Source organism: Dermacentor variabilis, chromosome 3 (genome assembly GCF_050947875.1).
Source record: "Dermacentor variabilis isolate Ectoservices chromosome 3, ASM5094787v1, whole genome shotgun sequence".
NCBI lineage: Eukaryota > Metazoa > Arthropoda > Arachnida > Ixodida > Ixodidae > Dermacentor > Dermacentor variabilis.
The window spans coordinates 88,708,881-88,736,625 of record NC_134570.1 but is presented as its reverse complement, the minus strand read 5'-3'; the positions used below and the strand labels follow the sequence as shown (position 1 = coordinate 88,736,625).

General features: G+C 45.4%; 1 protein-coding gene across 1 annotated transcript in view; it reads right to left on the bottom strand.

The window, feature by feature from the left end:
- Positions 1-27,745, bottom strand: part of LOC142576012 (peptidyl-prolyl cis-trans isomerase FKBP8-like) — a 51,296-nt gene that overhangs the window by 22,656 nt on the left and 895 nt on the right. Inside the window, exons 3-10 of the mRNA XM_075685889.1 lie at positions 24,025-24,172; positions 15,610-15,697; positions 11,800-11,910; positions 10,841-10,915; positions 10,003-10,033; positions 5,400-5,486; positions 1,558-1,647; positions 196-273 (exon numbers count right to left, since the gene is read on the bottom strand). Coding sequence (XP_075542004.1) covers positions 196-273; positions 1,558-1,647; positions 5,400-5,486; positions 10,003-10,033; positions 10,841-10,915; positions 11,800-11,910; positions 15,610-15,697; positions 24,025-24,172 — 708 coding nt within the window. The remainder of the gene's footprint in view (positions 1-195; positions 274-1,557; positions 1,648-5,399; positions 5,487-10,002; positions 10,034-10,840; positions 10,916-11,799; positions 11,911-15,609; positions 15,698-24,024; positions 24,173-27,745) is intronic.

The window sequence follows — 27,745 nt, the reverse complement described above, 5'->3', positions numbered from 1 at the left end:
TAATTTCCGCTGAGATTGCCTCGGCTTCATTATCTGTTGACTTCATATGGTTGCGACTAATGAAAATCAGGCTCCTTGGTTCCCCTTCTAGTATAGTTTGAACACATTATTTAAATCCTAGGGAATCAGACTTAATAAGTTTTCATTGTGTGTTAGCGTAACAGCTGTCATTAAATAAAATAAAAAGAGATCAACCTTGTTGTCTGGTTCCAGCTTCAAGGCTTTCTTGAAAGTTGACACAGCCTCAGAGACATTGCCTTGGCCCGCCAGTATCTGCAAGGAAAGCAAGGACGGGTTGTGTTGTACGAGGGTTGTATTGAAAGTAATGAACAACCTATCTTTTGCATGGAAGTCCAGAAGTGCACAAGGGTGGGTGTTTGGTGGTATGAGGCGCCACCTTTAATGCAGTCAGGGATAGCCATTTGGCAACAACAGGTTACATAATCTAGCCACCAGTAGGCTAAACAAAATGGCCACACACAATCTCTGGTTTCATCAACGTAAAGTGATAGAATTTCCGGTCGAGGGTAACCAGTTATCGAGGCTCTGTTTCTGCAAGGTAGATGATGCCACGTGCATAATTATTTCCCTTTCTGCTCAATGCGAGGCCGCCTGTTGACAGATGCAGCAGAAACCGACAGGGTAAAGTCATTCCACTACTATCTGCCACACTAATGCTATAAGTGCCAATGACACCTTAATGGAAGGGTATGCGCTGGTGGTTTGGCTCACTAGTGAAAGCATCGCAAATTGACTTGGTTGCGAACAGTAGTATGCTTATTTGGATGAAGACAACATCCTCATCTGCGAGGTGAAATCAAATTAGGCAGCGAGGCCCTGTGGACTGTAGTGCAATATGACATGCACAGAATTATTTTGTATGCACAAGAAAAAAAAAAAGAAACTGACCTGCAAGTTGGCATTGTCTAGAGCATAAAGGAATTATTTTGCATGACTGACACACATAGAAAAGTTCAGGTTTGACAGCAAGTGTTGAAGCAGCAACATAAGTGAGAAGCATTACAAGAGGTAACTGTATTGTACTGTAGTCTGCGCTTTTCAAGTTATTAAATTAAATTTTCATTCGTTACTTTTGGATCACCCTGTATATTTTCTCATTGCTTTTTTTCCCTATAGATTTGGTCCCCCAAATCATTTTTGCAATACCTGCTTCCTGTATTGAATGTTCCAATCACTGTAATTTGTATGGCATAATTTCTTTCAGCAAAAAAAAAAAAAAAAAAAACTATGCCAAGTAGTGGTAGCAGGTCAATTCAATAAATACTCAAGCTTAATTTTTGGGTCATCCTGTATCTAACGAACACAAAGTTTCAGTGCTGTAGACATTCCAGCCTAACTGCAAAATCTAGTGAAACTGGTCAGACAAGCTTAATTTATCTCAAAAGTTTGTTGAAAAAGTGTCTGAAGGATGTGCTAAAGACACTTTTTCCTAAAGACGCTGGTCAGACAAGCTTAATTTATCTCAAAAGTTTGTTGAAAAAGTGTCTGAAGGATTTCCTACAGACCAGTAACTACAATGAACAAAGCAATACTGACCTTTCCCTTCCGATACAGAGCCTTGAAATTGTTGGGCTGAACCTTGAGAACAAAGTCCACTGACTTCAGTGCTGCCTCATAGGCCTCCATCTGGCCGCAACAGAAACGTAGCAAATGTGCCAGTTGTAAGAGTTGAGCAAGTTTATAAGGATATGTGGTATGGAAAGGTCTGTGTTCTAAAACGCCAACCTTTGCATACCATGCAGGAATGGTGCAAAGCATAAAAGCAATAAATTATGATGGCAGTTCACGCTTCTTTCTTTTTCCAACAAAAATTTTATTAATCACAGAGTTCGAATAGTAATATTTCCAAATAAATTAAATATGAATATTCAGTAAACATGAACCCCAATATATAATTCAATACCTAATATTTTTTCCATTTCTAAACAGAGAGAAAAATGGGGCATATGGGGAATCCATATGGCTACTAGAAAAAAAAAAAGGGGGGGGGGGGTGCTTATTGTTATTATTTGACACATGCATGCAGTCAACTGAGGAGCTCGTAAATCGGAAAACTGCTATCCGTTATCTGGTGCTCCATGACAGTGACAGTAATGAAACAAGGGTACGGCATTGTTTTGGTCGATGGTGAGAGGTGTGACACTACAGCACCACCCATTGTTTATAGGAATGAGATGGCGAGACTGGCCCAAGAATAAATTGCGGCACCTAAACTGAAACAGCAAGTTTGCACATAGGCCGCCTAAAACCGAGACATTCTTATTGAATGGCTGGAAATTATCATGCAGAAGCCACCTGCTCCGAGTTTGCTCAGGAACTGGCGCCCCTGTGCTGCAACCACGACTCTCTTGTACCAGTATCATTTAGAATGGCCCACACTTGCATCAGTCTCTCTCCCTCGAGACTCCAATAAGCACTGTTTTTCCTTACATTCGAACAGAAAAGAATACAGTCAAGCCTCGATATAGTGAATTCATACTTAGAGCGGAAAACTTGCGAATTACATTAATTCAAGGTTTTATTGTTACAGCAGTCAAAACAATTTCACCGATTCCCACAACATCCCTGGTGGACAGTTTCTTGCCAGCGGACACTCAAACAAATTGCAAGAAGGTTGGGCCATAATGACGTGCTTATGAGCGCCGGTGCCTGCAGGGTATACTGCAACGAGAGCAATGCAGCGGCGTTGCTCACGGCATCCAACATTTGTGTGGGTTGCGTCATGCGGCGTGATAAATCTTGGACACCATGACTGACTGCGCTTAGTGCCCATGGCTGTCACCCGGTGGTGCCCGCAAAATAAAAACAAAAGTGTAAAAGTGTAAAAATAAACGGACGCTTGTTTTCCTTGAGAAAAAAAAAAAAGTAGTTTTGCCCGATAGGCAAAGAATTGACGGTGAAAGCAAAGAGACTACGTGAACATTGATAGCCTTATCGGCCGTTTAAATTGCAGTAAAGTTCGCTTACTAAGTAAATTAACAAGCACGACGTCATGAACAGATCTCACTTGATGACCACGATACACTCGCTGCCAAGTTAGCATGGTGAAGAGCACCAGCAATGGGTAGTGAGCAAAGAATGCTTTGTGCTGCCTCTCGCTTCACCGTGTCTTGGAAACGTGAGATTACGCAACCTCTAACACTAGACTTGCAGCAACACAGCACACATCAAGGCACCAGCCATCTTGCCTCGCCCTTTGCACAAGCTGCAGATTACCTCCAAGATACGGCGCGTTGAATCATGCACAAAGCCATGCACGCACTACAGCCAGGGTAGAGTATGAGACCTGAGTACTAGGGGGGGGGGGAGGCGATGGGCGTGCGTTTTTTCCTCTTCCCAACCCCCTTGCGCTGAAGGAATCATCAGCTCTCATGTTACTACAGGCTAAAGTTCATCTTATCGGGCTTTGCACCTGACTTTGTGCCCTGCAGCTTCAGCAAGTCCTTTACCAACATGACAGATGGCACCAGCGGCATTTCTTGCATACCGCACTCACAGCACTTGTGCTTCTATGGTGTTTCTCTCGCTCACACTTTTCATGCAAAAGGACGTGCAGAAACAACTTCTGCCTTGGCCGACACTTCTATATTTTTTTGCTAGGTTTACCAGCCATACAGGCTCCCAAGTACATGCTAGAAATGCCTGAAAACTTTGCGAAGTTGAAACCATGTCAAGAAATTGCTTTATTAAATCGAGAAAAAAAATGGTTCTGAGTAGACCTAAGATTGAAAAACAAAACTAGTTCGTTAAATTGAGGTTTGTTATGTACGGTGCGAGGTGCACAACGTCTTTCTGCACCTATCGAGGTTCGACTGTATTTTACAATTTCCAATAATGAATTTTTGAATCAAATAATACATAAGTAGATTGCCCTAAGCTTCGTCCTTCTGGCTTCATACAACTTTGCAGCTCTGAAAACTGATCATCCCCAACAAAATATTGCTGTAAAAGCAGATTATGCATGTGCACAGAAATTTGCCACCTTTGTGCATTTAGAATTTTATACAAATACAATTGCTTGGAAATTTAGCAAGATAAAGCTTAATAAATAATGCAAAAAGAAGGTGTGAAGCCACAAGCAAAGCACATAGTAAAATCCACGTACAGTTAAACCTCAATATAACTAAGTCAGTAAAATCGGCAATTTGCTTTGTTAAAGGGGCCCTGAACACCTTTTATTGAAGTGGAGAAATGCATTTGAAGTTAGGACAGGCTACTTCAGAAATACTTTGCCACAAAGAGTACTTCAATGAATTCAGCAGAAGCGGAGTTATTGGCAATCGAACACCTCCTTCACGGTGTTTCCAGTCCTTCAATGCCTTGTACTGCGAAGGCTACAGCGGTGTGGGACGTACCCGCAACACTCCGCCTGCTGAACGTCACTGTGGCAAGCAGTTCACATTTGATTTTTGATGTTCACGCAGATGCCACTGCTTCCGATTTTGGCGCCTACGACATGCCAAATGTAAGCCAGACGCAGTTGTCCTTAGTGAGCCGCAGTGTGCTCAGCCAGTGGACTCGTCGCGGAGCCCTGCAGCGGCCATGGTATCTACACTACATAGCATATCGCAGCTACATGCAACTGTCTAGAGTATGCAAGGCATCCACTTTGTGCACGAGAGGGCTCGAGTGCGTGCTCGCACTCATATGCTCCAGCCTGGCCATGCTAGATGGTGCGGACCGGCTTTCTCCTGCACCAGCTCGACCGATGATAGTAGCCACGTCCAACCAGTGCAATTTGAAGTGTTATCAACAGCTCAATACGAAGTGAAGTCTGGTAAGGCATCTAATCACGAGTGACCAGGAGTGAGAGCGCACTGGCAAGCCTGCGCGTGGTCTGACCTTAAGTTTCGTGTGGTTTGAGGCTAATTCAGTGTGCAAAACTAATCGAAATTAGTGAGACCCAACGGCTACGGCACTGATAAGCAGGGTGGCCAAAGTTTAATTCCTAAGCAAGTGGCAGAGGCTGAGCCTGAGATTTATATATTTGATATCTTTGTCCACGGAAGCTTCCATTTATTGTCTCGGTATTCCTTCTCAGCGGCAGTGAAATTTCGTTATATTGAAATCTTGTATAAACACACTCTGTTATATTGAGGTTGGAAACACATAGTGTTCCATTGACAAGAAGTTAAAAGTTAAATACATCGCTATATCAGGGTTTAACTGTAGTACCCATGATTCCTATGGCACCTGTATGATGACAGCACCAAATTTTCCTCAAGCAATTTTTGTAAGATACTCTATGCATTCCGGTCAAAACACACACACACACACACACACACACACACACACACACACACACACACGCAAAATATATATGGCAAGGTGTTCATGGAGGCACTAGAATAAGGAAATCTTGGAACGCAGTCACGCACCTTCATCTGCGTTGCTGTGAGGTTATTATAGACTTTTAACCGGGTGTCCAGCAGCAACTGCAGGTCAGCAGGCGACTCTGAAAGGTTCTGTGAAATACAATTTCAGCTTCACTCACTGTGCCATGGAGTTACACTGCTGCAGTATTTCTTTGGCTAACCAGGCTAGCATGCACTCATGTACATGTTCACACATGCAAGTACATACAGGAGCAAGTTGATTACTTCATCCTAATTAACATAAACGAGTGTGCACGAGTGGAATGCAAAACAATCAGGAAAGAAGGGCTCAGTATAACACATTAACAGCAAATGTAGTCATCATGTACATATCTCTTAGTAGTGTGGTGTTTATCCAGAGGGGCATAGATTCAAACCTGAATACTTCTAAATCTACTTCAATGCATTTTTCTGTTTCCATGTTCATCTGCATTTGTAGCAGTGGCTTAATTTAGATGCCAATACATACGCCTGGGAATACTTTGAGCTTAGAAACTGGCTACAGAGCACTTTCATGTATTTAAGTGTAACAAGGATTCCGACCAGTTACTTCCTGTTCGAATTTCAATTTTTGATGATGGTAGATGCTGCAGTGCTACTGCTTTAGTGGAATACCAGGGGACAGTACCCCAAACAGCAGCACTGGTGCAGACACATTGTGATGCTGTGCAAGTGATCAACCAAACATTGTAAGGCCTCTTATGGCACTCTGTGGCTTTGTACTCTTCCCTCCTTGCTGGAAAAGCATTCACAGCAATGCAAACTTCCTATGCTGTACTTTTTCCTACCCAAAAGTGTCATGCACACTTCTGTGCCGGCAACATGCTAAACTTTTAGCCCTAAAATGTACGCATGCACCCAGGTGCAAAATTAGCAGACGAGACCGCCAAACAGTGATTAGAGGCACATTCACACCGAAAGCGGAGCATCTAAGTGGCCAAGCGGATTTTTAATGCGGCGAAGAGGTGAGCGCGCGTGCCTGTGCAGACCGGACGGCTTGCCTGGCGGCCTGCGCCGCCGAGGACGTGGAGCATCTAGCGTTTTCGTGGCGATATCTCGTGGCACCGGTCGTCCGTCCTTTATGCGCGCACGCGAGCATCGTCACCGCGCCACTGTTGTCTGGCGTTTTGATTGGCCGCGGGAAAGCGGAGAGCTCCGGGGGCAGAAAAAAAATTGGTCCGCGAGCGATCGGGCTCGCCGCCTCATTTTCCGCCCGCTTTTACTAGCCTGGAAAGGAGGTTTGCCTGCTTTCCGCCGGCCCGCTTTGGCCACTCCGCTTCAGGTGTGAACGTGCCTTAACAGTGGTTGAACACGGAACGTTGCTGGAGCCAAGATTTCCACAACAGCGCGTCGTCTTCCCTGGTTCCTTGTTGGCTCCAGTGACATTCCTTGTTCCAGGGCATTCCAGGAAAAGGCATTGGACACGGAGAATCGCTGGTACCCCCTTTTTCAAGTTCATCATGCGCCAACTGGCCCAAGAACTTGCACTAATGAAAATCATGCCGTCCCCCCTACAGTAGCACAAAGCTACAAAGGAAAGCAACGCAGTCGAACCCACTTACAAAGATACTAGTTTAACAACATATTGGTTATAACAACGAGAAGCTGCTGCCCCATAAACTTGCGTATGTTTTCCATGGTGAAATGACCTGCTCACTACAATGCCCCGATGCCACATTATGGGTTATAATGATGAAGTCTGGCTGCTGGGTGTTTGTGCCGAAAGGTAGTCAAATGCGAAATCTTTGAAAATAAAGAAAGAAAACGAGAAATTTGAGCTGCTGAACGAAGGCCCACTGCCCCAACAGCCGTCATTTTCTAGCTTTCCCTGCGCGCCTCTCTCCCGTCGCCTTTCCACCCCTCCGAACATGAATGGGCTGTGCTCATAGTTCTATGCCACCTTCCGAAACACAAATGGACCGCGCCAACTGTGCTGCTCCCAGATTGCTCACTTCAGCAAACAGCTTAATTGCTTGTGTTTGTCTTTGTTGGTTCGGTCGAAATCACTCCTGGCCATGCGGTTTCTCAGCCTCATTTGACTCGCGGCCGAAACAGAAGGCTGATCTGCCCGCTGATTATTGGCAGCGCACGTTGCCGGTGAAAAGAAAACGCATGGCTATAGATTTGGACACTAAGTGCTTCTAAACTATGAGGCGCTCGTCGCGAATGTGCTTGCATTGGATAGCAACGGCGACGACGGTAGTGATGACACGGTAGGGCAGGCTGCTTCAACATTGCCCTCACAGGAGGCCTGGCAGATGGTTCAGTCCCTCCGGGGCTTCATTTTCACGAGGAACCTTTAGCTGAATTATGTGGAGTGCCTGGATGCCTTGGAGGAGGATGTTGGCAAGCTTCGCATAAAGCATGCAAGGCTGATGGACATAGGGTTTTTTCATGCAAGCCAATTAGAAGTACATGGCGAGATGGTTGTGGCGATCTCTCCTTGGCGTTTCTTCTGGATTTCTCAAGCTGACAGGCTGCCATGGCAACCTTTTCGCATACTTTAAAAGGCCCCTTTTGGGGCCACTAAAGTGTTGCTAAAAGTGATGCATTGCTTGCTGCCCATGACCCCTCTTTGCAGTTGTTATGGCAGAGCCATTCTTTAACACCTACAGCCGCGGCTTGTTACACGCGATCAGAGCCCCCAGGAAGCAGTTAAACGAGCAAGCACAATCAGCAGACAAATGAAGGAAGGTGGTGGGGAGGTGCTCTAACCTCCTTACCATTACAGTTTTCTCACACCAACTCTGCCATCCCCCTATTTTGATTTTTTCATGCAACCTGGTTATAACAATTATCGGTTATAACAATGAAATTTTCATGGTGCTTGAATGTTGTTATAAGTGTGTTCGACTGTACTGGTTTTTCAGAAAGCTTGGCAGTTCAAGAAAAATTTGTCCAGGTCCTTGACTGAACTGCATTCAGAGTCCCTATGCTTCCAGTTGACTAATTTAGCCTCACTCTATGATCAGCTAGTCTCTTGGATAAACAAGTCGGCTGAAATGGTAGAATGACTGCTCTGGTAAGGCATTTGTCCCGGGTGGAATCCCCGGACCAGAATGTATTTTTCTTGAACTTCGAAGCTTCCTTTCCAAGGAACCTGCTTGGGTTTCATTTGTAGCGTTTGTGCGCTAGGTGGTTGACACTCAGCTAGCTGACGGTTTTTCACTTATTTGTAATTTTCGTATTTCTGTACTGAACAACATCTATGCGGTCCCAGTAAAGAATACACTAAAAAAGCTGACGCCACTGGAGATATATTTTGCCCCCAAGCAATGGTTGCCGTCTGTCTGGATTGCATTTTCCATTCTTGAAAACTCTGTGCTCGCTACTTTCCTGTCAAGAATGCTACGTGACGTTGACAACGCACATGCCATTTGTGACCTGAAAATACCGGGTGGCGAGTGTTAAAGAAAGGAACGGCATACAAGACAGGCAATTATTCTTTGGGGACAAGATATGCCCTAAAAGGTGCAAACTTTTCTTTCAGAGTGTAATGTTGCCGCACTACAAAGTATTTTTGAAGCAGATGATATTGCCCTAGCACACATAAACAAGCCCAAGCATTGAAGCGCTCGAAAAAAAAAAAAGCTCGCTGTACCCAAAAAGAAGCGTCAGTGACAGAGCAAACATTCGGAACTCAGGTTTGGCTTTAGCTGTTTACGTAGGTGGGACTGACAACATATGCTAACTGTGGGACTACAACGTGGGTTAGAATCCAGAGAAAATCTTGGTGTCATGTTCCTGGTCCACGCAATTTTGTTGTTAGTACCTTCTTGATAGAGAACCTCGAGAGTTCTCTGTATTGATTTCACAATTCATATCATACATTTTTATTTTTTCTTGTCGAAGTCAACAGGATTCCATTGTATTGATTTTTCAGAATGCTCTGTGCTTTTACAATGGAAAGTCATTGGCAGTTATTATGATAAAAGACTGCTACATGTATTAACAAAAAAGAAAAAGAAAAACTGCAATTCCACAAGTTTCATTTTAAAATCTGTGGCATGCGCAAGATAAGGCACAAGTAATCAAATGCCGGGACTATGCCATTTACGCCATTCTCGGTAGATCAGTGGGTGCCACTGGTAACAGTAGAAGATACCAGCAACAAAGAAATGCACCACATGTTTCAAGCTGTATTGCATAATCAAAAATTCCGCTGCTTTTTCACTGTATGTGCGGGTGTCACACTTGAATCACCAGAGCCAGAAAATACAGGCACAAATTTTCACAAATGATAAAGGAGAAACAAACAAAGAAAGAGTTCACAGAATGATTAGGCTGCTACAAGAATGCGGCGTACTAACCTGAAATTAGTGCCGTCACAAATATTTTGAGCAGCTGCTAAGCTGCTCGCTCATTTACCCCATATAAATCTCGGCAGAAACAGCAGCTTTATCATTCAACAAGAGTAGTTCGTCTACAAAGTTTTAATTTGCATTTTTCTCTTCTGCACCCACTTAATTGACATAGGCGATCTGTGTTTACTAATAACAAATGTTCGTGCACAAGTTCTGGTAATACAATTATTGGAACGAGCACAAATGTTTGCGGACGCTAGTTGTTACTCAGAGCATTGTAAATGAGCTAAATTCACCCTTACCAGACCCATGTCATCAAGAAAATCCAGTGCCCTGCAATGCAAAGAAGAGGGGGAAAAGAAATCAGATAAAAGCGGCAAACGGAATAACAGTGTAACCAGTTCAATTAGAACTAGATCTAGATGTTTAAAAGAACTCAAAGAGCACAAAAATGCTTGATTACGAAATCAAATATTTCAAAACGGGCCTTTCCACTTGTCAGGTGTGGCAGACGACTCTGAATGCACATAAATCTGCAGCCTTCAAAAAAGCTAGAAAAAGAAACAAACCAAATATCCAACTTCTCGGGGTGTTCAAACTGTGAACAAGTTTTTGCGTAGGTTGGCAATGGCGTGCTGCTTCTATTATGAAAGTTCATTAGAAAAAAGAACCAATTTTATGTGCTAAGCTAGCGTGTTTCATCACATTTTGGTGTGTAGGCACCTCGTGTGTGTTGCAGAATGAAAAAGCAAATTAGTCTAGGTGTGGGAAAGCATCCCAATGGCGATGGTTACGTAGTAGTTCCAAGAAATGTGGGATATCAAAAGTATTGCATGGAAGATGACATGTGGCCCACAGCAATATAGAAGAGCTACGTCACTTGCATCTCTAACTTAAATTTTTTGCTACAGCTTCTGCAAAACATGGTAAGCTCAGGTTGTGGTCCTTTGAACCCGTCCACCTGGCCACCCCTGCAATATGGCGTAGAAGCTATGTCAGTGACTATACAGAGGTCAGCAAAGAGCGGGAATTTTATAGTAACTATACAATCTTCCCCTTTTTTTTCAGTACACTAGAAAAAGAATACCCATACTTGTATCATAATTATACCACTCGTATCATAAACGAAAGGTCTCTTACCTCCTGTAGCAATGGGCTGCATTCGAGTAGTCACCGCGGCTGTACCAGAAGTTTCCCCTTTCACGCTTTGCATCACTGCAACCAAAAACATCATGTCAGTGAAAGCTTGTAGATATTGCAAAGTCACGTTCATAGAAATGTGGCCAGACAGAAACTGCACAAGATACAGAAGACAAAGAAGAGGAACTCTTGCGATAGTGGAAAATGAATACGTTTAGCACTGATTTTAGGTCCGCATTTTTCTTCAAACCAGCACTTCCCGGAGAGCTTTTAGCACAAGATTACAAGTTCTATGTGCAGGCTTTCTTCACAGTCATATTGGCGACTACTGTAAAGATTGCCCACCTCCTTTTCTTTTTAAATATAGACAGTTGTCGCCGGAACATCTGGCACAATATGGTCATTCAATACCTGTGACAAACGCAATACTTCAAAGAGTTAATTAAGAGGATTAATCATCTTCAACCAGTAAACTGGGCAATACATCAGGCATGGGATGAGCCAATGCCTCCGTTAGAAGATGCCTGCTGCATGAGCTGAGAAGCAGGTTCCGGCCCCTCTCCTCTTTCCTCCTCTCCACCAGGGTCGGCTGCAAGCGCTAGTTGCGGCAGCTGCTCTAAACTTGAATCACGTTTCCTTGCCTCCGAAATTTTAGCGGCGTCTGTTGCAATCCCGGAGGCAGGACCCGAGGACTCTCATCAAGCCATTGGTCGAGCACGCGCCAGCCTAATGATTGTCACTTCCTCCGCAACAGGAAATAGGGTCGGCTGCGAGCGCCATCTCTCCGCGACTACCCCGAACTACAGGAACCTCCGCTCTAATGGGAAAACCAGCGACGCGGCAGGCATCTGGTAGAGGAGGCATTGGATGTGCATAGGCCACGTGGCCCATTGAACCACTAATGTGACAATCTGCGTACTGTCAGCAAACCCTGGGAGTTCTGCAACGTACACACGCACCCAATGGAGAGGCGCTCCTGGAAGGGCAGGTCAGTCTCCTCCTTGGCAGGATAGGTGTCCAGCAGTTCCACATGGAAATGCAGCCTTGCCTTGGGGGGTACGTCCGGTTCCCTGAGATGGTGAAGAAGAGGCCTCAACTGTCTATCCAACAAATTCTCACTTGGCAAAGGCTGGCAATGTGTCGTACAGCACAATATATACGAGCCCATAAGACGGCAAGGCATAAAAGCTTCAACTAAGCACACAAGCGTGACTCAAGGGGCAATGGAAAATCTGATATATTGCCACATACTATACGTTTTATTTACTTTTGGACCGTGTTCCCTTTCACTGAAGTGTCTTTACTACTGCATTATCATTCTCGTGCAAGATGATCTTGCAGTGCCAGGACATTAGTGAATGTTGTCATCACTTAATAGCTAGACGGGCTTGGCTAACCTTTCACAGAAGGGAGCCAATTACCACAGAAAAATGTTATCCTGATCAGGCTCAATCGCAATCAAAGGCACCATTGTGACACCGGTATTATTCATATTGTGTGCCCGTTGCAAACATTGGAATACAGTCTCTAACTGATACAAGCACTACCGACTGCTCCAGACTGCACCATGACGGATGTATAGATGGTGGTTGGAGTCGAGCAGTGCAATTTAATTCGATAATCGCTGAGTGTGCTCACCAATATTGTTGTTCTCAGGGTGCTGCTTTTCATCCCTGGCAAGAGTTCCCCCAATAAACAGTTCTGTTCTTCCCATCCATTCTCTCGGCTAGTGCTTCAACCTGACCAACATCACTACCTCATCACAATGTTAAGACAAACATTGCAAACAAGTGCACAAGAGAAATTTCATTTGTATAAGTAATCATTACTCTTTTCAACACACTTCCAGTGCTGGTGCGATTAATGTTGAATTAAATTGGCAAAAAGAAGTGCTCCTGTGCCCGGAGCATGAATTACAGTGCCACTTAAAGTGAAACTGAAAAGTCTGTTGAATTCAATAAGACGCTCATATACGGATGCAGGAACCTTATAAACCATGCAGGTAAAATTTTGGGGGGGGGTTTTTCACTTAGGAGCGACGTAATCGTCGGTTAAAATTGCGCTGTCGCTCCGCCCCTGTCACGCGCTGCTGCTGACACTGACGAGGAGAGCGGAGACCGGAAATCGCAGCGTAGTGACATCAGCACTGGTGTTCCGTTCCTTCGCAGTCCCCGTGAGCGTGCCTGACCGTGCTCGCTTCTGCGTGCATGCCGTCATAATCTGCTTTGCTCGACCCTGCATTCCCTTGTTTGTGTGTATGTAGAGTGCAAGTTGACATGCGCAGCATCAACTGAAGTGGTGGGCCGATCATGCCGGCGTTGTGTGCAGCCTACAGTTGCACTAACAACAGCGGCTGCGACGACGTTCCGATGTTCCATTACTTCTCGTAAAACAAGAAGCTTTCAGCTAAGTGGGAGGCAGCTGCGAATCGAAAGAATTTCAAGCACTCAAGTACAATGGTGCTGTGCTCTAAATCACTTCCGTGAGGACGATTACTACCAGAGTTTATCGATAATGCTTGAATGAGTGAGAGTACGACTCGCTGCTAGCAGGCTTTCTAAACGCAGTGCGAGAAGGTTGGGGCAACGAACACGCAAAGACGGGACGGGTGCGGGCGGATGGATGGTATTTGGTCTTGGAATATCCTTTATATACAAGAACTCCTCCAAACCTGAATTTTAATTTACTGCTAGCTCCTTCGTGTTAGCACGTTGAACGGAAGGTGCATGTTTACCTCCCACCCTTGACGCAGGTTTCGTCGCAAACCGCCGTTAATTTTCTATTTGCATGTGTGTTGTGAAACAGCCTACATGCAGCTACCATAACGCAGTGCAAGTGTAAAGTTTGCATGTGGGCAAGGCGCCTGACGAGACGCCTGACCAATCACAGGCAGAAGCGAGGCGTGCGAGCTGCCCCGAGTCTGCTGCTGCACTTTCCATCGAAATAAAATCTGTTTGCGCTTTCTTTCGCTCAATTTCGATGCAATATTCGAATTCGGAGGGTTCAAAACCATTACATACAGCTCTTCACTCATTTTTTCTGGAAAACCCTTCAGCTTCCTTTTAAGTTCCCCTCACCATCATTCTGCGATTTTGAACCCTTCAATGCATCTTTTAGAGGTTCACATACAGTCTTTTATACAGTGGCTGGTCTGTCTGACATTTTCAGCCCAATGAAAGTGGCATGTTGTACTACGCCGCTCCATTTTCGAAGAAATCAATGAGCTCGAGTACTTGGACTGGCACCCTTTGGACATTTCATGGTAGGGGTCAGTGACCAAATATAGATGATTTAACTTTTCTGGTGGCTAAAAAAAGTGACCTGACTGGTCACTTTCTTTAGTCCAACCGAAAGCTTGTATAGATACAATATGATGGCCAGCTTCCACTTATTCCTAGAAGCAGTCATGCAAACGCTGTGCGATTGCTGAATTTATTTAAACACATTATACCTGCGAATGCAATGGGCACATGCCTTGGACAGCCTGTTGCCAATACACAAACTGGGCGTTCTTGTAGGCTAGTTACAAAACTTCCCCTGCACCTACAGAGCTAAAAAAGGTGTCCCCAAGAAGCCCCTTTGTTTCTTGGGACTTGACGTCAGCACTCGGGCAGGACTGAAGCCCTTCCTTTGTTGGATTCAATACCCTTATGCGTGACGCCAAGTAGCTAACGCTTAAAAGACGCCTCGTGTGGCTGGATACAATGTTATATTACAAAATAACAACTAAAGAATAAGAGACGCCTAACACACTAAGAGTGGAGTCTACACTCTGTTATGTGGTTTGTAATGCGGCTGCCCTGAAGACCGTTTTGCAAATTTTGCTTTCAGTAATTATTTACTAGGGTAGAGGTCCCCGAACTTTCTGGAGTTGGGGAACCCCACCAGCCTTCCCAAAGTGGTGTGGAAACTCCCTCGCCCTTGCTTCTTTTTCCTACAGATATGTTTATGCTTTTAATCGTTAAACTGTAATATAAAAATCCCCTGAAGAAGGGATGGGGTCGGGTTCATTTTGGCCGCTCAAGGAACCCTCAAATGCTATTCATTAAATGCCTCGGTTCCGTGGAACCTCATCTGGGAACCCCTGCACTAGACTGACCAGGAGCATCAAAACTGCCTTTTTCTTCATCGTTTGAACAGCATACAGAGCACCTGTAACAAGGTACTGGCCCATCAAAGGGCCCACCATTCAGTTGCCGCAAAATTTAAAGCAGGAGGCTCTGGCCACATGGCGCTGCCACTTAGAAGTAACTACTAATTGAAGACGAGCACTCTACATATCACAAAAGTTTCCGTCAGCTACCTCATGTTAGCTAATGACAATGCAATCTTGTTTACACCGCCAACCTTCACTATAGTATAGATTGCTGTGGTGCAATTAGCCTCACAGGAAAAGACGGACACCAGTAATAAATGGCGCAAACTACTAAGTCATTGTCTATCACTTGTCACTCACATTGCTGTAGTGGTTCATGCTTGAGTAAAACAACACCACTGTGGTAGTTATGTTGCTATGCTTGTTCACTGCTTCTATGAGAGATTCCACTGTGAAGAAAAGCACTACAAGATTGGCAATAGCTTATAACGAGGCGAGAGGGGGAGGGGTGGGGGGCTGAGAAGGTTGACAGGGCAGGCTCAATTGATCGATCAGGATTTTACAGCACGTAACAGCATTACCAAAGAAACTGTCGTGAATGGTGGCTTGCCGAACGCCCAGAAAACTGCGGTCCAACATAAGTGTAAGCTGTGTGTTAGCATTTCAGCCTCACCTTCCCTGGTCCCCATAGCCCAGCCTGGCAGGGACCACAATTTCGGCAACCTCGCCTTTCTCCATAAGGGCGAGCGTGATGTCCAAACCTGCACAAAAACACAGCACAGGACAAGATTGACAGGGCGCCCCAACAAGGCAAGCAGACAAGATCATGCTGAATGCTACTAGCACAAGCAACACAGGCTGCAGATTCTGCCATTAACCTTTTCCGTACCAACTTTAGTTTTCTAGGTAACTATCTAAATTTCCCAAATTTCTTTCATAACTTATCTATTGTAGACAGCTTTTGTAGCTGCAATATCAGGAGTTCATTTGTTCTTTTTTGTAGTCTGTTACTGTCAAACTTTTCATGCTTTTGAATTACAGATAGGCATGGCAGAAGTGCTATTATATGAAGCCTGACATTTCTTGGAGCAAAACTCAAGCATGCTTTTGCATCCTCCAAGCAATGCATCATTCCTCGCACAGCGAGGAAACGAAATTGCAGAGGCACCAGTGGCAAAGGGCTTTTATCAGGCCAGGCTCATGCGAGTGAGGCAGCCAGAGGATCGAATGCTTCTTTGCAATCGTCAGTACTAATTAGCAGCCCTGAACATGGCTCACTAAAGCTCTCCAGGTCTAATTGTTTACCTTAGGTGAAGAAACGTCAAAAAGAAAACCACAAATCTGGCATTGAAAAAGGTGGCCATCATCTCTGCAGTCACCAGATTCCACGCTGCCATTTCACAGCGAAGCTGTTTACCTTTAGACCCTGTATGCATCACCCACATGCGTTTCGAGGCGGGATACCCTGGGCGGCTTGCGTCTGCATTGGGGACCCAGCACGTGGACAGGAATGTGCACGCAGCCTATCATGTGGGGGAGAAGGGAAAGAGTGCGGCAGTGGTGCCTGTGCCTGTGGCCAGCACTTCTGTGTTTATAAAGTCACGTGCGTCAGAGGTGCCGGCACTCCTAGAATGGAGACGGGTAGAGGAGAGGAGGAAAGAGTATGGTGATGGCACCTGTGCATGTGGCCTGCGCTTCTGCGGTTATAATGCCACACATGTTGGAGGTGCCAGCACGGCTGCAAAAGTGTTTGCAGCAGATGCATGGGAGGTGTAGTGACCTCGGCGGCGCTTGTGTTGCCGCAGTGTGGTGCCGTACGAAAACAATGTATGATTTCACGATGTGTGCAGCCCATGTATGCAGCCCATGCATGTAGCCTAAGCAGCTTTGCTGGCAATCCGCCTCCATATGAATGTTGCAGCCCCACGAACTTTTAAAAAAACCCCGGGGAGCCAGCCGTGCCCACAAGAATAGAAAAAAAAGGGGGGAGGAACGGGGGAGGGGGAGGAGTTGGCGCCAGCTAGGGAGCATTCCCATCATAATGATAAAAGGATGGCAGTCAGTAGACAAAAGAAAATTCCTGGGCGTGCGAGACTTGATCTAGGCACACAAAGGGTTAAGTGCAGAGATTCACTGAATAGCTACTCAAGAACGAAATATATACTACTAACAGTGAAGAATTAAACACTGCTAAATATGTCAGTGCTGACTTCCTTATGTACTAGCATTTGCAATGACTATATGCCTGGTACCTCCAGTAATTCCAGGGAAATACTTAGAAGGAAAACTTGCACAACTCACTTGAGCACTTAAGTTAAATGTGGCAAAGCATGGTATGGTATGGAGAACTTTATTGGGTCCTGAAGGTCAACCATACGTTGACGCGGGCCGCTCCCACGTTGGGACTGTCAGGCCGAGCCCTTCAGCCACATCGCGGGCCTTCTGGACTGCCCGTAATTGGTCAGAGAGTGATTCACTGTGTAGCATTTGCCGCCACCATTCTTGTTCCTTGTCACGGTCTGTGAAGACCGCGGGGCACTGCCAAAGCATGTGGTCAAGAGTAATGATGCCATTGCACTTATTACAGTTGGTTTGAATTTCCCTCTCCGGATAGATCCTGTTAATAAAATATGGACTTGGGTATGTTCTTGTCTGTAGCAAACGTAATGTGACCGCTTGGGCTCTGCAAAGCTTACCGTGTGGCAATGGGTATTCCCTTCTGCTTAAATAATAATGCTTCGTGATTTCGTTATATGTTAATAATCGATCCCTGTGTTCCCCGGGTGAAGTGTAAGTTGCTCGGTCTTGAAGAGCACGGCTAGAAAGTCCTCGTGCTGCTTCATTTGCCACCTCATTGAGGTTTCTCCGAGCTCCGTCCACCACCCCCAGATGTGCAGGAAACCAGCGGATTTCGATCCTCTCACTCTTGACCTTCTCTAATAATTTTGTTGCTATCCGTGTCACATATCCGTTGGTAAAGTTGCGTATGGCTGTTCTAGAGTCGCTGTAAATATGTGTCCACCGATTAGCCCGGATGGCTAAGGCGATTGCTACTTGTTCTGCTACTGTGGGGTCCTTGGTATAGACGGTGATGGCATCCTGTATGTTACCTTGAGTGTCTACGACAACGGAGGTATACGCATCCTTATTTTTAACCCAGGCAGCGTCAACGAACACCGCCTGCTGCTTATGTTGATCTATGTCTTGAAGGAGTGCCTTCGCCCTTGCCTTCCGTCTCTCGAGGTTATGTGTCGGGTGCATGTTCCTAGGGAACGGGGTCGTCTTTATTGTTTCCCGTAGTCCCGCTTGCAATTGTGTTAATAATTCTCCTTCGTTGGTGTGGTTAATTTCTACGCCAATTTCTTCAAGTAGCGCCCTCCCAGGGCGTGTCCCCATTAGTCTCTCCTGGTGGGCCACCTGTTGAGCCTCAGCTATCTCCTCTAGTGTGTTATGCAGCCCTAGGCGCAATAAGCTATCATTGGCCGTGCTGATGGGAAGTCCTAGTGCAGTCTTTATAAGTCGTCTGATTAAAGCGTTTAGCTTGTTCTTATCAGCCTGTGTCCATTGGAGCATGCCAGCCACGTACGAGAAGTGGCAAAAGGCGAATGCATGTACCAATCTTATGGCACTGTCTTCTCCTAGCCCCTTATGCTTGTTGGTAACTCTACGCAGAAGCCTAATGACTTCTTCTGACTTGTTAGAGATGTATTCTATCATCCTGCAATTAGATCCGTTCGCTTGCAGGAGAAGTCCTAACACTCTAATAGTCTCCACCTGCCTGATTGGTTCTCCATTCTTGGCGCATATGTCAATGCGGGGTTCTTCCTCTGGGATATATCCTTTCGGCCTGCGCCCACGCTTACTGCTCCGTAATACCAATAGTTCTGATTTTTTAGCAGAGCAGTTCAGTCCCATACCCTCAAGTGTTGTTTCTACCACATAAATGCTTTCCTGTAGTTTGATCTCTCTTTGTCCCATATTACCTTCGGCACTCCAGATTGTTACATCATCTGCATATATAGCAAAGTGGATACCCTCAATCTGCGCGAGACCTCGAGCCACTTTTGACATTGCCAAATTAAATAACATGGGAGATAGGACAGACCCTTGTGGTGTCCCACGATTCCCAAGTTCCAGGGTTGTCGATTGGAGTTCGCCTAACCTGAGACAAGCAGAACGGCCACCGAGAAACGCTTTGACGATATTGTGCAATCGCTTACCCAATCCCATCTCCGAGAGGATATCCAATATGGCCCTGTGCTTGATGCGATCAAAGGCCTTTTCTACATCTAGGCCTAGAATAGCTCTCGTATGTAGCGGGCTAGCAAGAATAAGGTGATGCTTGATTAAAAGCATTGCATCTTGAGTCGAAAGTCCAGGACGGAAACCGATCAGGTTATGCGGAAGAATATTTCTGTTTTCTACATACTTAGTCAGTCTATTGAGTATGACATGCTCCATGGTTTTGCCCAGACATGATGTTAATGATATGGGTCTTAGGTTATCTAGATTGAGTTGCTTGCCTGGTTTGGGAATAAGAATTGTGTTAGCAATTCTCCATTCCTTCGGATAATCACCGTTTTTCCAGAGTTCGTTGAAATACTCTGTTAAATATTTTATGGAATGATCGTCCAAATTTTTCAACAGCCTATTGGAAATGCCATCTGGACCGGCAGCAGATCTACTGTTGAGGTCGTACAGGGCTGCACGAACTTCGCTTTCTGTGAAGTCTTGATCCATAGGCTCACACTCTTCCCCTGTATATTCAGGCAGGTCTGTACTCTCATCGCTATCCTTAAGTGGTAAATACTTAGCTGCGAGCCGATCCAGAATGGCCTCCTCCGTTGTGTCCTGACTCTCACGATGGACGAGTCGTGCTACTGCTGTTCTCCTATTAGATTTCGTGTCGTTCTCATGAAGCAAATGTCTAAGTAAGTTCCAATTCCCACCACGTCTGATTCGACCATCTATGGAATTACAAAGCTCATCCCATTGTTGTTTCTGTAAATTTCTGGAGTGTTCTTCAATCTCCCTATTCAACAATGCTATGCGCTTCCTGAGTCTCCTGTTCAGCCGTTGCGTTTTCCATCTATTTAACATAGATTGTTTCGCTTCAATCAAGTGCGCCAGCCTACTGTCCATGATTTCGATATCCTCCTCTGTGGTAATATCCTTCGTTGCCGCCTTTACATCTTCCCTGAGCTGAGTGGTCCAAGTTTGGAGTGTTTTCTTTTGTCCTTCCTCTGTCTCAGCTCTGATTTTCCTTGCTTTCCGAAAAAGATCCCAGTCAATGTAGTTAAAGTGCTTTATCTGATTACTTGGTGTTTCCAATAGTATTTGTAATATGTAATGATCACTACCCAGGTCAATATTGGAATTATTCCAGCCAGCGTTCGCTAAGTTTGATACAAAAGTAAGGTCTGGGGTGGAGTCCCTGCATGTAGATGTACCACACCTAGTGGGATAAGCTGGGTCTGTGATGAGGGAGAGATTAAGATCTGTAGCTAGGTGCCAGAGTCCATCCCCTTTCTTAGTATTCCAGCGATATCCCCAGGTTTGATGTGGGGCGTTGAAATCCCCTCCAATAATGAGTGGAGCGTGCTTAGTAACAGCCATAGTCTTATTAAGAAGTGCCCTGAAACTCTGTTTCATGTCGCTAGGGCTGCTATAAACATTAAGACAAAAGAGGCTTTGCGGTTTGCTTCTATTCCTTTTCAAAATGATTTCCACTAGTAAGTATTCTAATTTGTTTAGTCCAAGGCGCAAATCATGTTCTATGTAAGGTATTTTCTTATCTACGAGCGTGGCTAGCCCCCTACCCGGCTCTTTGCCCCTGCATGTCGCTTTGTATCCGGATAGGCTGATCTCATCCGCCAAGGTTTCCTGCAGCATAATTATTTTCGGTTTGTCTGGAGAGGCTTTTATTAACTGCATAAGAGGTGCTTTTTTGTGATAAAATCCTCGGCAATTCCATTGCCACACGGTAAAGCTCCCCCTGCTAGCCATTGCTAATAGAACCCGCCTTACTGCTACCCGCTAGAGTACGCTTCGTAGAACCCCCCGACACGCTAGGGAGCGATCTGACGCTTTCTGCTTCTGAGGGTAGGTATTCGTCGTCATCGCCCTGTGCTTCTACTTTGGTGAGCCTCTTTTCAGCCGTCAGTCTCCATTTCCATAACTTATCAACTTTGAAGGTAGTTTTATCTATGGCATCTCTAAGTTGTTTAATCGCCTCCTTGATCTCTTCCAAAGCAGAGCACACTGTCGTTTCTACTGGGCTTATTGCCCGCTTCTTTGGAGCTGGTGTGTTTTCTTCATCCTGGCTGTTGTCATTATTCACCGGTTTGGCTATTGCTACTTTTGTGGAGTTAGTCTGCGAGTTCTTGCGAAGTTCTACAACCTGCTTAGTAAGTTCTTCATTTGCCTTTCTCAGATACGTTACTTCTTTAATTAGCTGTTCTACCCTGGCATCATTATCTCCGACCAGCCGCTCCGCACCGCTCTCCGCAGCCCTCACAGTACCTTTCACTTTGTCGGCCCAGGTTGTTCCAGATGTCGTCTTGTCGACAGGCGTCTGCCCTCCTCCTTCGAAGCGCACCTGCACTTCGCGTGATCTGGAGCGGCTTCTGCCCTTCGACGGCGAGCGGCGTCTTGACCGTGTGGGGCTCCTTGAGCACGTGCGCCCCCTGGTGCCCGTTTGGGCATCCCATTGCAGCTGTGCTGATGTCGCCTCCGATGCAGATCTGTTGCGTTCTCGTCGTCGAACTCGTACCACGTATGGAATTTGGTACCGCTGTCGGCAAGTCTTGTCCCCAGTTGGGTGGTCCCCTCCACAGAATTTGCACTTAGGCACACACATGTGATTGTCCTCCGGGTTTTTAGTTCCACATCCTCTGCACTGTACCACGTCCGGTGTTGGACATACATCTGATCGATGTCCAATCTTTCCGCAGGCATAGCAGACATCAAACTGCTTCCTATACAGGTAGCACTTGACGAGGGTCGACCCGTATCTTACATAATTGGGTACCTTGAGCCCATCAAACAAAACAATAACCGAACCCGTGGATTTAATACGTTTGGCTGCCAATGCCAGTGGGTTAAAGTCATGCACAATGTTCTTCGTTATCGTGGCCTGATTGTCTCTGAGGTCAACTCTCCGAATCACTCCTTTACACGTGGTATGCGGAGCTGTCTCGTAGGCGTTCACTTCGTATTCGGTTTCCACTATAATGATTGACCTGATTCGCACATACCTGGCAGCATGGCTGGGATCTGGTGTACTAACCACCACGATGTTTTGCGTGAAGTTAGGGCAAACGACATCCTCTCGGGCTTGTTGCGGAGTCAGGCCCGATGCTTCAATAACCGCCACGCCTATCGCTGTGGTGCTCACTTTGCTCAAGTTGAGACCTCCTCGTGGGCGGATGATGATTTTGCTGTGCTCCTCGGGCAATTGGGGCATCCTTGATGCCTTGACAATCCGGTTTTTGAACATAGTGGTTGTAGGTCCCTTGTTCTTGCTGCTGTTGCCTTGCTCTCGCTGGCTCTGCGGCGATGTTTTCCCATCGCCAGTAATCCTTGTGGTGGAGCGAAATTTTCGGCTTGTCACAATTTGCCAACCTAGATCTTCCTCATTCTCTTCTAATCCGGTAGCGTCTTCATCTTCCATGCGCGTTTCCGCCATCGCGGCACGGCGGGGCCAGTAGGCCTACTCGGGTCTTGCACCAAGAAAGGCCAGTAACAGTCCAAAAATGAAAGTCCCACCTTAAAGAAAGGTGTCCGCAAATTCCCGGTGACTTCACAAATCCAGTGATGTGCTTGAATCCGTGATGGTGGCAAAGAAGGCTGCACAAACATTCAAAAACGACGGAGCCGATGTGAGGAACGTCCGCACCTCGGCTTCTTCTTCTTCCAACCCGGCAAAGCATGGTATGTATAATCAATAAAATTGCCTAATGCAGTTGTTTTGTTCATAGTGAAGAGATTGCACTTATTTATCATGGCAATCATTTTTCAGGAATTATGAAAGAAATGGTCACTAATTGTCACTGTGTGTGGTTTTTATTGGCGCAAGGGCCAGGTATGGCCAAAGAGCGCCATGCCAGTTTTAGTGTCTTCGCAGTGTAGTGGCGGATTCCATGAAGTTGAAGTGATGTGGTTGTAAAAGGGCCCAAAAATAGTTGCTCTAAAGTGAGTAAAATCTGTATAGTAAGATTGTGGCGATGACATATGACGTGTACTATGAACATTACGATGCATTTCAAAAAATGATACGATGTATAATATATATAAGATTCTAAGATTGGCTAGAGCACTATTGCCTCGTCAGAGCCCTTGAAACACAAGGGCCTGGAGGCATGTGCTATGCAAAACAGTTATCGCAGCGGCATCCCCTGAAACAAGGATGCTCTACGAATTTAGTGGACTTATAACATGTAAGAGAACATCATTTAAGAAACCGAGGAGTGCCTTGGTGTTAAAAAGCGGTTCCTTACCAAGAAACATAGCTGGGTGAAAAGGGATGTAATAAAGGTATGCAAGAGGAAAATGTTTCTCTCAGACTAATTGCCACTGTTTTAAAGCAATTCATAAGGCAGCAGCTTGCATACTTGTTATAAAATATTACAAAAAGGCTTCATGGCCAGTAAAAAAAAAAAAAAAAAAAAGAGGTAATGCAAGTCCAGCCTACTATCAGCTATCACAAACGCCATAGCAAAGGATTACAGATTAATTTCAATACTCGGAAGGCTTTCTGTAACTGCACACACATGTTCTAGCATTTTTCCTATGCTGAGAAGTGGCCACAAAGATGAAAAACTGGACCTGCTGCATTAGGTTTGGCAGGAACCTGCGATAGCCACCAAGCAACATGGCAAACATTTTGGTCACCATGCACCCAACTGCTGCAGGCAGAAGGAAGATGAAGCGACAACATCCTCCTTTAAGATGGCGGTGCAATGTGGCAAGTCATGGCTGCAATGTACAGGATTCATTTGTCTTAGGTAAGTTCAAAGCAGTGCATCAGCGAAAGTAACAAAGCTGTCTGTCAAACAGTGTCAGATAAACATGCGTTGACAGTACTCACCGCAGACAGTTTCCATGTCGCCCAAAATGATGCGCCAGTCCTTGTGTTCCTCAAACACAGTGCCATCGTCTAGCGTGCCCTTCACGTTTAGCACAACCCAGTTGGACCTCTGCGGCCTTGAGTCCTTACCCAGGCCTGGCTTGATCACCTGTGGCCCACAGTATCACAAGCTTCTTTTTACAAACTAGGAATCAGCAACTAAGAGAATCTCAGAAGCACAAGTTAGGTTGAGTGATGACTGGCTGCTAATCTGGATATGGTGCAGACATTAGCAGCATGGACATGGCTAGTGATGGTAATGAGGTCATTAGCAACGTACAGAGAGTGATCCAGTGTTAAAGTGAACACATGATTGCAGAGCATGCGTGATTTTTCCCTTCTGGCAAGTGTACAATTATCCAGCTTTGCCTGCAGATGACTTGTGGTTAGTGGCACTGGCATCTTTGTACATCCCTGCACGATGCATTGACATAGCTTCAGCTGGCAATAACAGCTAGAGAGCCAGCAAAGGGAGGCCCAGACGGCGGGGTGCTCCTTTTAAAAATGAGCCACACTGTACAAGCACCTTGTCGTGAACTGATATGCTTTTGAAAGTGCAGTAAAACAGACTAACAGGACTTGCACAAAAAGAAATATGCTTGCACTAGAAATTTTATTGCGACTGTTAGTGTTTTGCGAGTGTTACTGAGTGTTAATGATACAGACAACTACCACATGTATACCTGAAAATATGAAGAGGTGGTGTAAGGCGGCCAGACTTGTGGCATAACCTACTGATGGGCGTGCAGATTAAGAGCTCAAAGAACCTATTGCAACTGGATCACATGTACATTGCAAAGCTACTAAGCATTTTCAACAGATTTTCTTCACAACAGCTACCGCTGTAAAATACTGCTTGCTTACTTGCGTTTTGCAGGAAATGGAAATACCCTCCACAAGAACTATATTGTCTTTATACCTTTTTTTTCTGTGCTTGCTTCATTACGTAGAATATTGGCTTGCCAAGTGAGATGCACTCTCTGCCTGCAAATGTTATCCTTAAGATGTTTGCTATGGTAGACCAAGCAAAACAAGTCAGACTACCTTTTCAGCATTTGAATTAATGTTAAGCAAACAGCAGAGTGGTATTATGAGTCAACCTTCTTCCCTCCTGTGCCAGTGGCAATGGCAAACCGTACTACATTCTGATAAGTTAGGGCAGAAATGTTGTTTCAATGCTTAGTACTGCGTAACTTCTGCTTACTACCGCATTGTTTTTGCATAAGCAGCATGTACAGTGCCATCCAGTGCTGTGTAGAGCACGCGAGCGGCCGGCTTTGCTCTGCAGGGCGACACCTGGTGGCAGTTGCTGGGTCCAAGATAGTGTGCCCAGGAGCATGCGCGGCCTAACAGACATGCAGAACCTGTAGAACTGCTATTGACAAGTGGCGACATTGAACAGCTTTTTTGTTTACTTTAATCTGCACTTGGTCTGAGGGCGCAACAAATGAACCACGGTCCCGGACTGTTCAAGATAACAAAGGCGCTTACGAACATGACCGCTGGTTAAATGCAACATGCGCAAGTTTGCACGTTTATTAGGCCACACATGCTCCTGGGCATGCTATCTCGGGTCCAGCTACCTGCCCCAGGTGCCGTCCCGCAGAGCAAAGCCGGCCGTTCGCGCGCTCTACACAGCAGTGGACGGCACTGTGCAAACCTCAGCACCGAGGCCACAAACCTAAATAAATCCCTGGCAAGCAACTCATTCACACATTTGTGCTCCCTTCACTGCAGCTTAGTTTATGCCCAGTATTCTTGCTAAGAGTCCCCTCCCCATAGGTACATCCCTTTATCAAGTTTATTCCATTATGTTACTAATAACCTCGCTCCACCTTTCTGCGGCCTAAACTGAGGCTGAGTGTTTATTGTTACCATACAAAACAGCCTTTTCTTAATGCCAGACATCTCTGCTCTGTTATACACCCTCAAGAATAACAAACCTAGATACTTTCAGCTACTAATATGTGTGGTGTCAAAGATCGACTGGCCCAGTGGATCGAACTGACATGCAGTTAGCAGAGCCATTGGTCATGTGACTCAGTGGCATGGAACTCTGCCATGCATGGAGTGTGGCAGGCTTGCCTTATGATCCAGTATCAAGTGAGTTGTGCAGCACTCGTTCTGTTAAATTAATATGTTAAATAAATTGCGACAGTGCTTCATGTGAACCTAGTTTTGAGCATGCATGCTGTTTTTGTTATGTACTTTACTTTTTAACATGAACAGTTAATTCCCCCTTGAGAATGGGCAAATGATCTATAAGAGATGGCTAAAAGCAGAGAGACCTCAATAAGTGCTGACAAGAGGCGGACATTTCATTAACAGTTCCGAGCTCTGTGGACTAAGCAGTGCAGGGCAAAGAACATGTGCAGCTCGCAAAGCTAGTAATGTAGGACACAAAAAAGGCCAGCATCTTCTTGCCAGGCTTTCTATAACCTCTTTCCTTAATAAGACTGATAAAGGTTACATGGGCTTGAGCTGGCATTTTAGTGAATCAGTCTCTCTCATGTTTAATCTTGACGCAATGGCGTGAAAAAGACAAGGACAGAGACACATGAAATGTATACCACAAGCGCCATAGAGGCCTGGACACTGTGTTCGGATCAAAGAGAGCCAAATGCAGTGTTCAGATCTCCTTGGCTCTTACGGCACACATTTATGCATATTCGTGTTGGCCTGAACACGGTGTTCTCTGTGACAAAAACATTATGCTTATGTGAAGTGGCAGCCATGTAAACACAAGCCACGGAGCCTCGAGCTCGCTTATATGCTGTTGCATTACACTTTACGTGAAATGTATACCACAAGCGCCATAGAGACCTGAATACTGTACTGTGTTCAGGTCAAAGAGAGCCGAACGCAGTGCTCAGATCGCCTTGGCTCTTATGGTGCACATTTATGTGTTTTTGTGTTGACCTGAACACAGTGTTCTCTTGAAGGGGCAGCGCGAAAAAACGACGACAGAAGGCAGGAACACACAGGACAGGACACAGGCACAGGACACAGGCCTTCTGTCGTCGTTTTTTCGCGCTGCCCCTTCAAGATGTTCAACCAGTACCAACTCGCCCAAATGTCGATCCTTCTACAGTGTTCTCTCTATGACAAAAATGTTATGCTTATGTGAAGTGGAAGCCGTGTGAACACAAGCCAAAGAGCGCCACGCTGGCTTATATGCTGTTGCATTATGCTTTAGATGAAATGTACACCAAAAGTGCCATATAGACCTGAACATGTTCAGATCAAAGAGAGCCAAATGCAGTGTTCAGATCTCCTTGGTTTTTATGGTGCGTATTTATGTGTATTTGTGTTGACCTGGACCCAGTGTTCTTTATGTGACAAAAACGTCATGCTTATATGAAGTGGCAGCCATGTGAACCCAAGCCATGGAGCCTGGAGCTCGCTTATATGCTGTTACATTACGCTTTCTTTAAACATACTGTTTGAATGCTCTAGACAGAAGTGGGTGTCTGAAGATATGTTTTAAGTCAAAACGGTTAGAAAAACAGCCACCTCCAAAGGTAAAAATGTTGCGCAACTTACATATATCTCTGTGCAACCACAAACGACACGAGATCGGCTGGCTCATGAAGTGCAGCCTCAGGTGCGTTTCAAAAGCCGATTTCCGAAAGGCATAGGAAAGTTCTACGCAGACGTCTGACTACAAAGGTGCGTGTTTTAT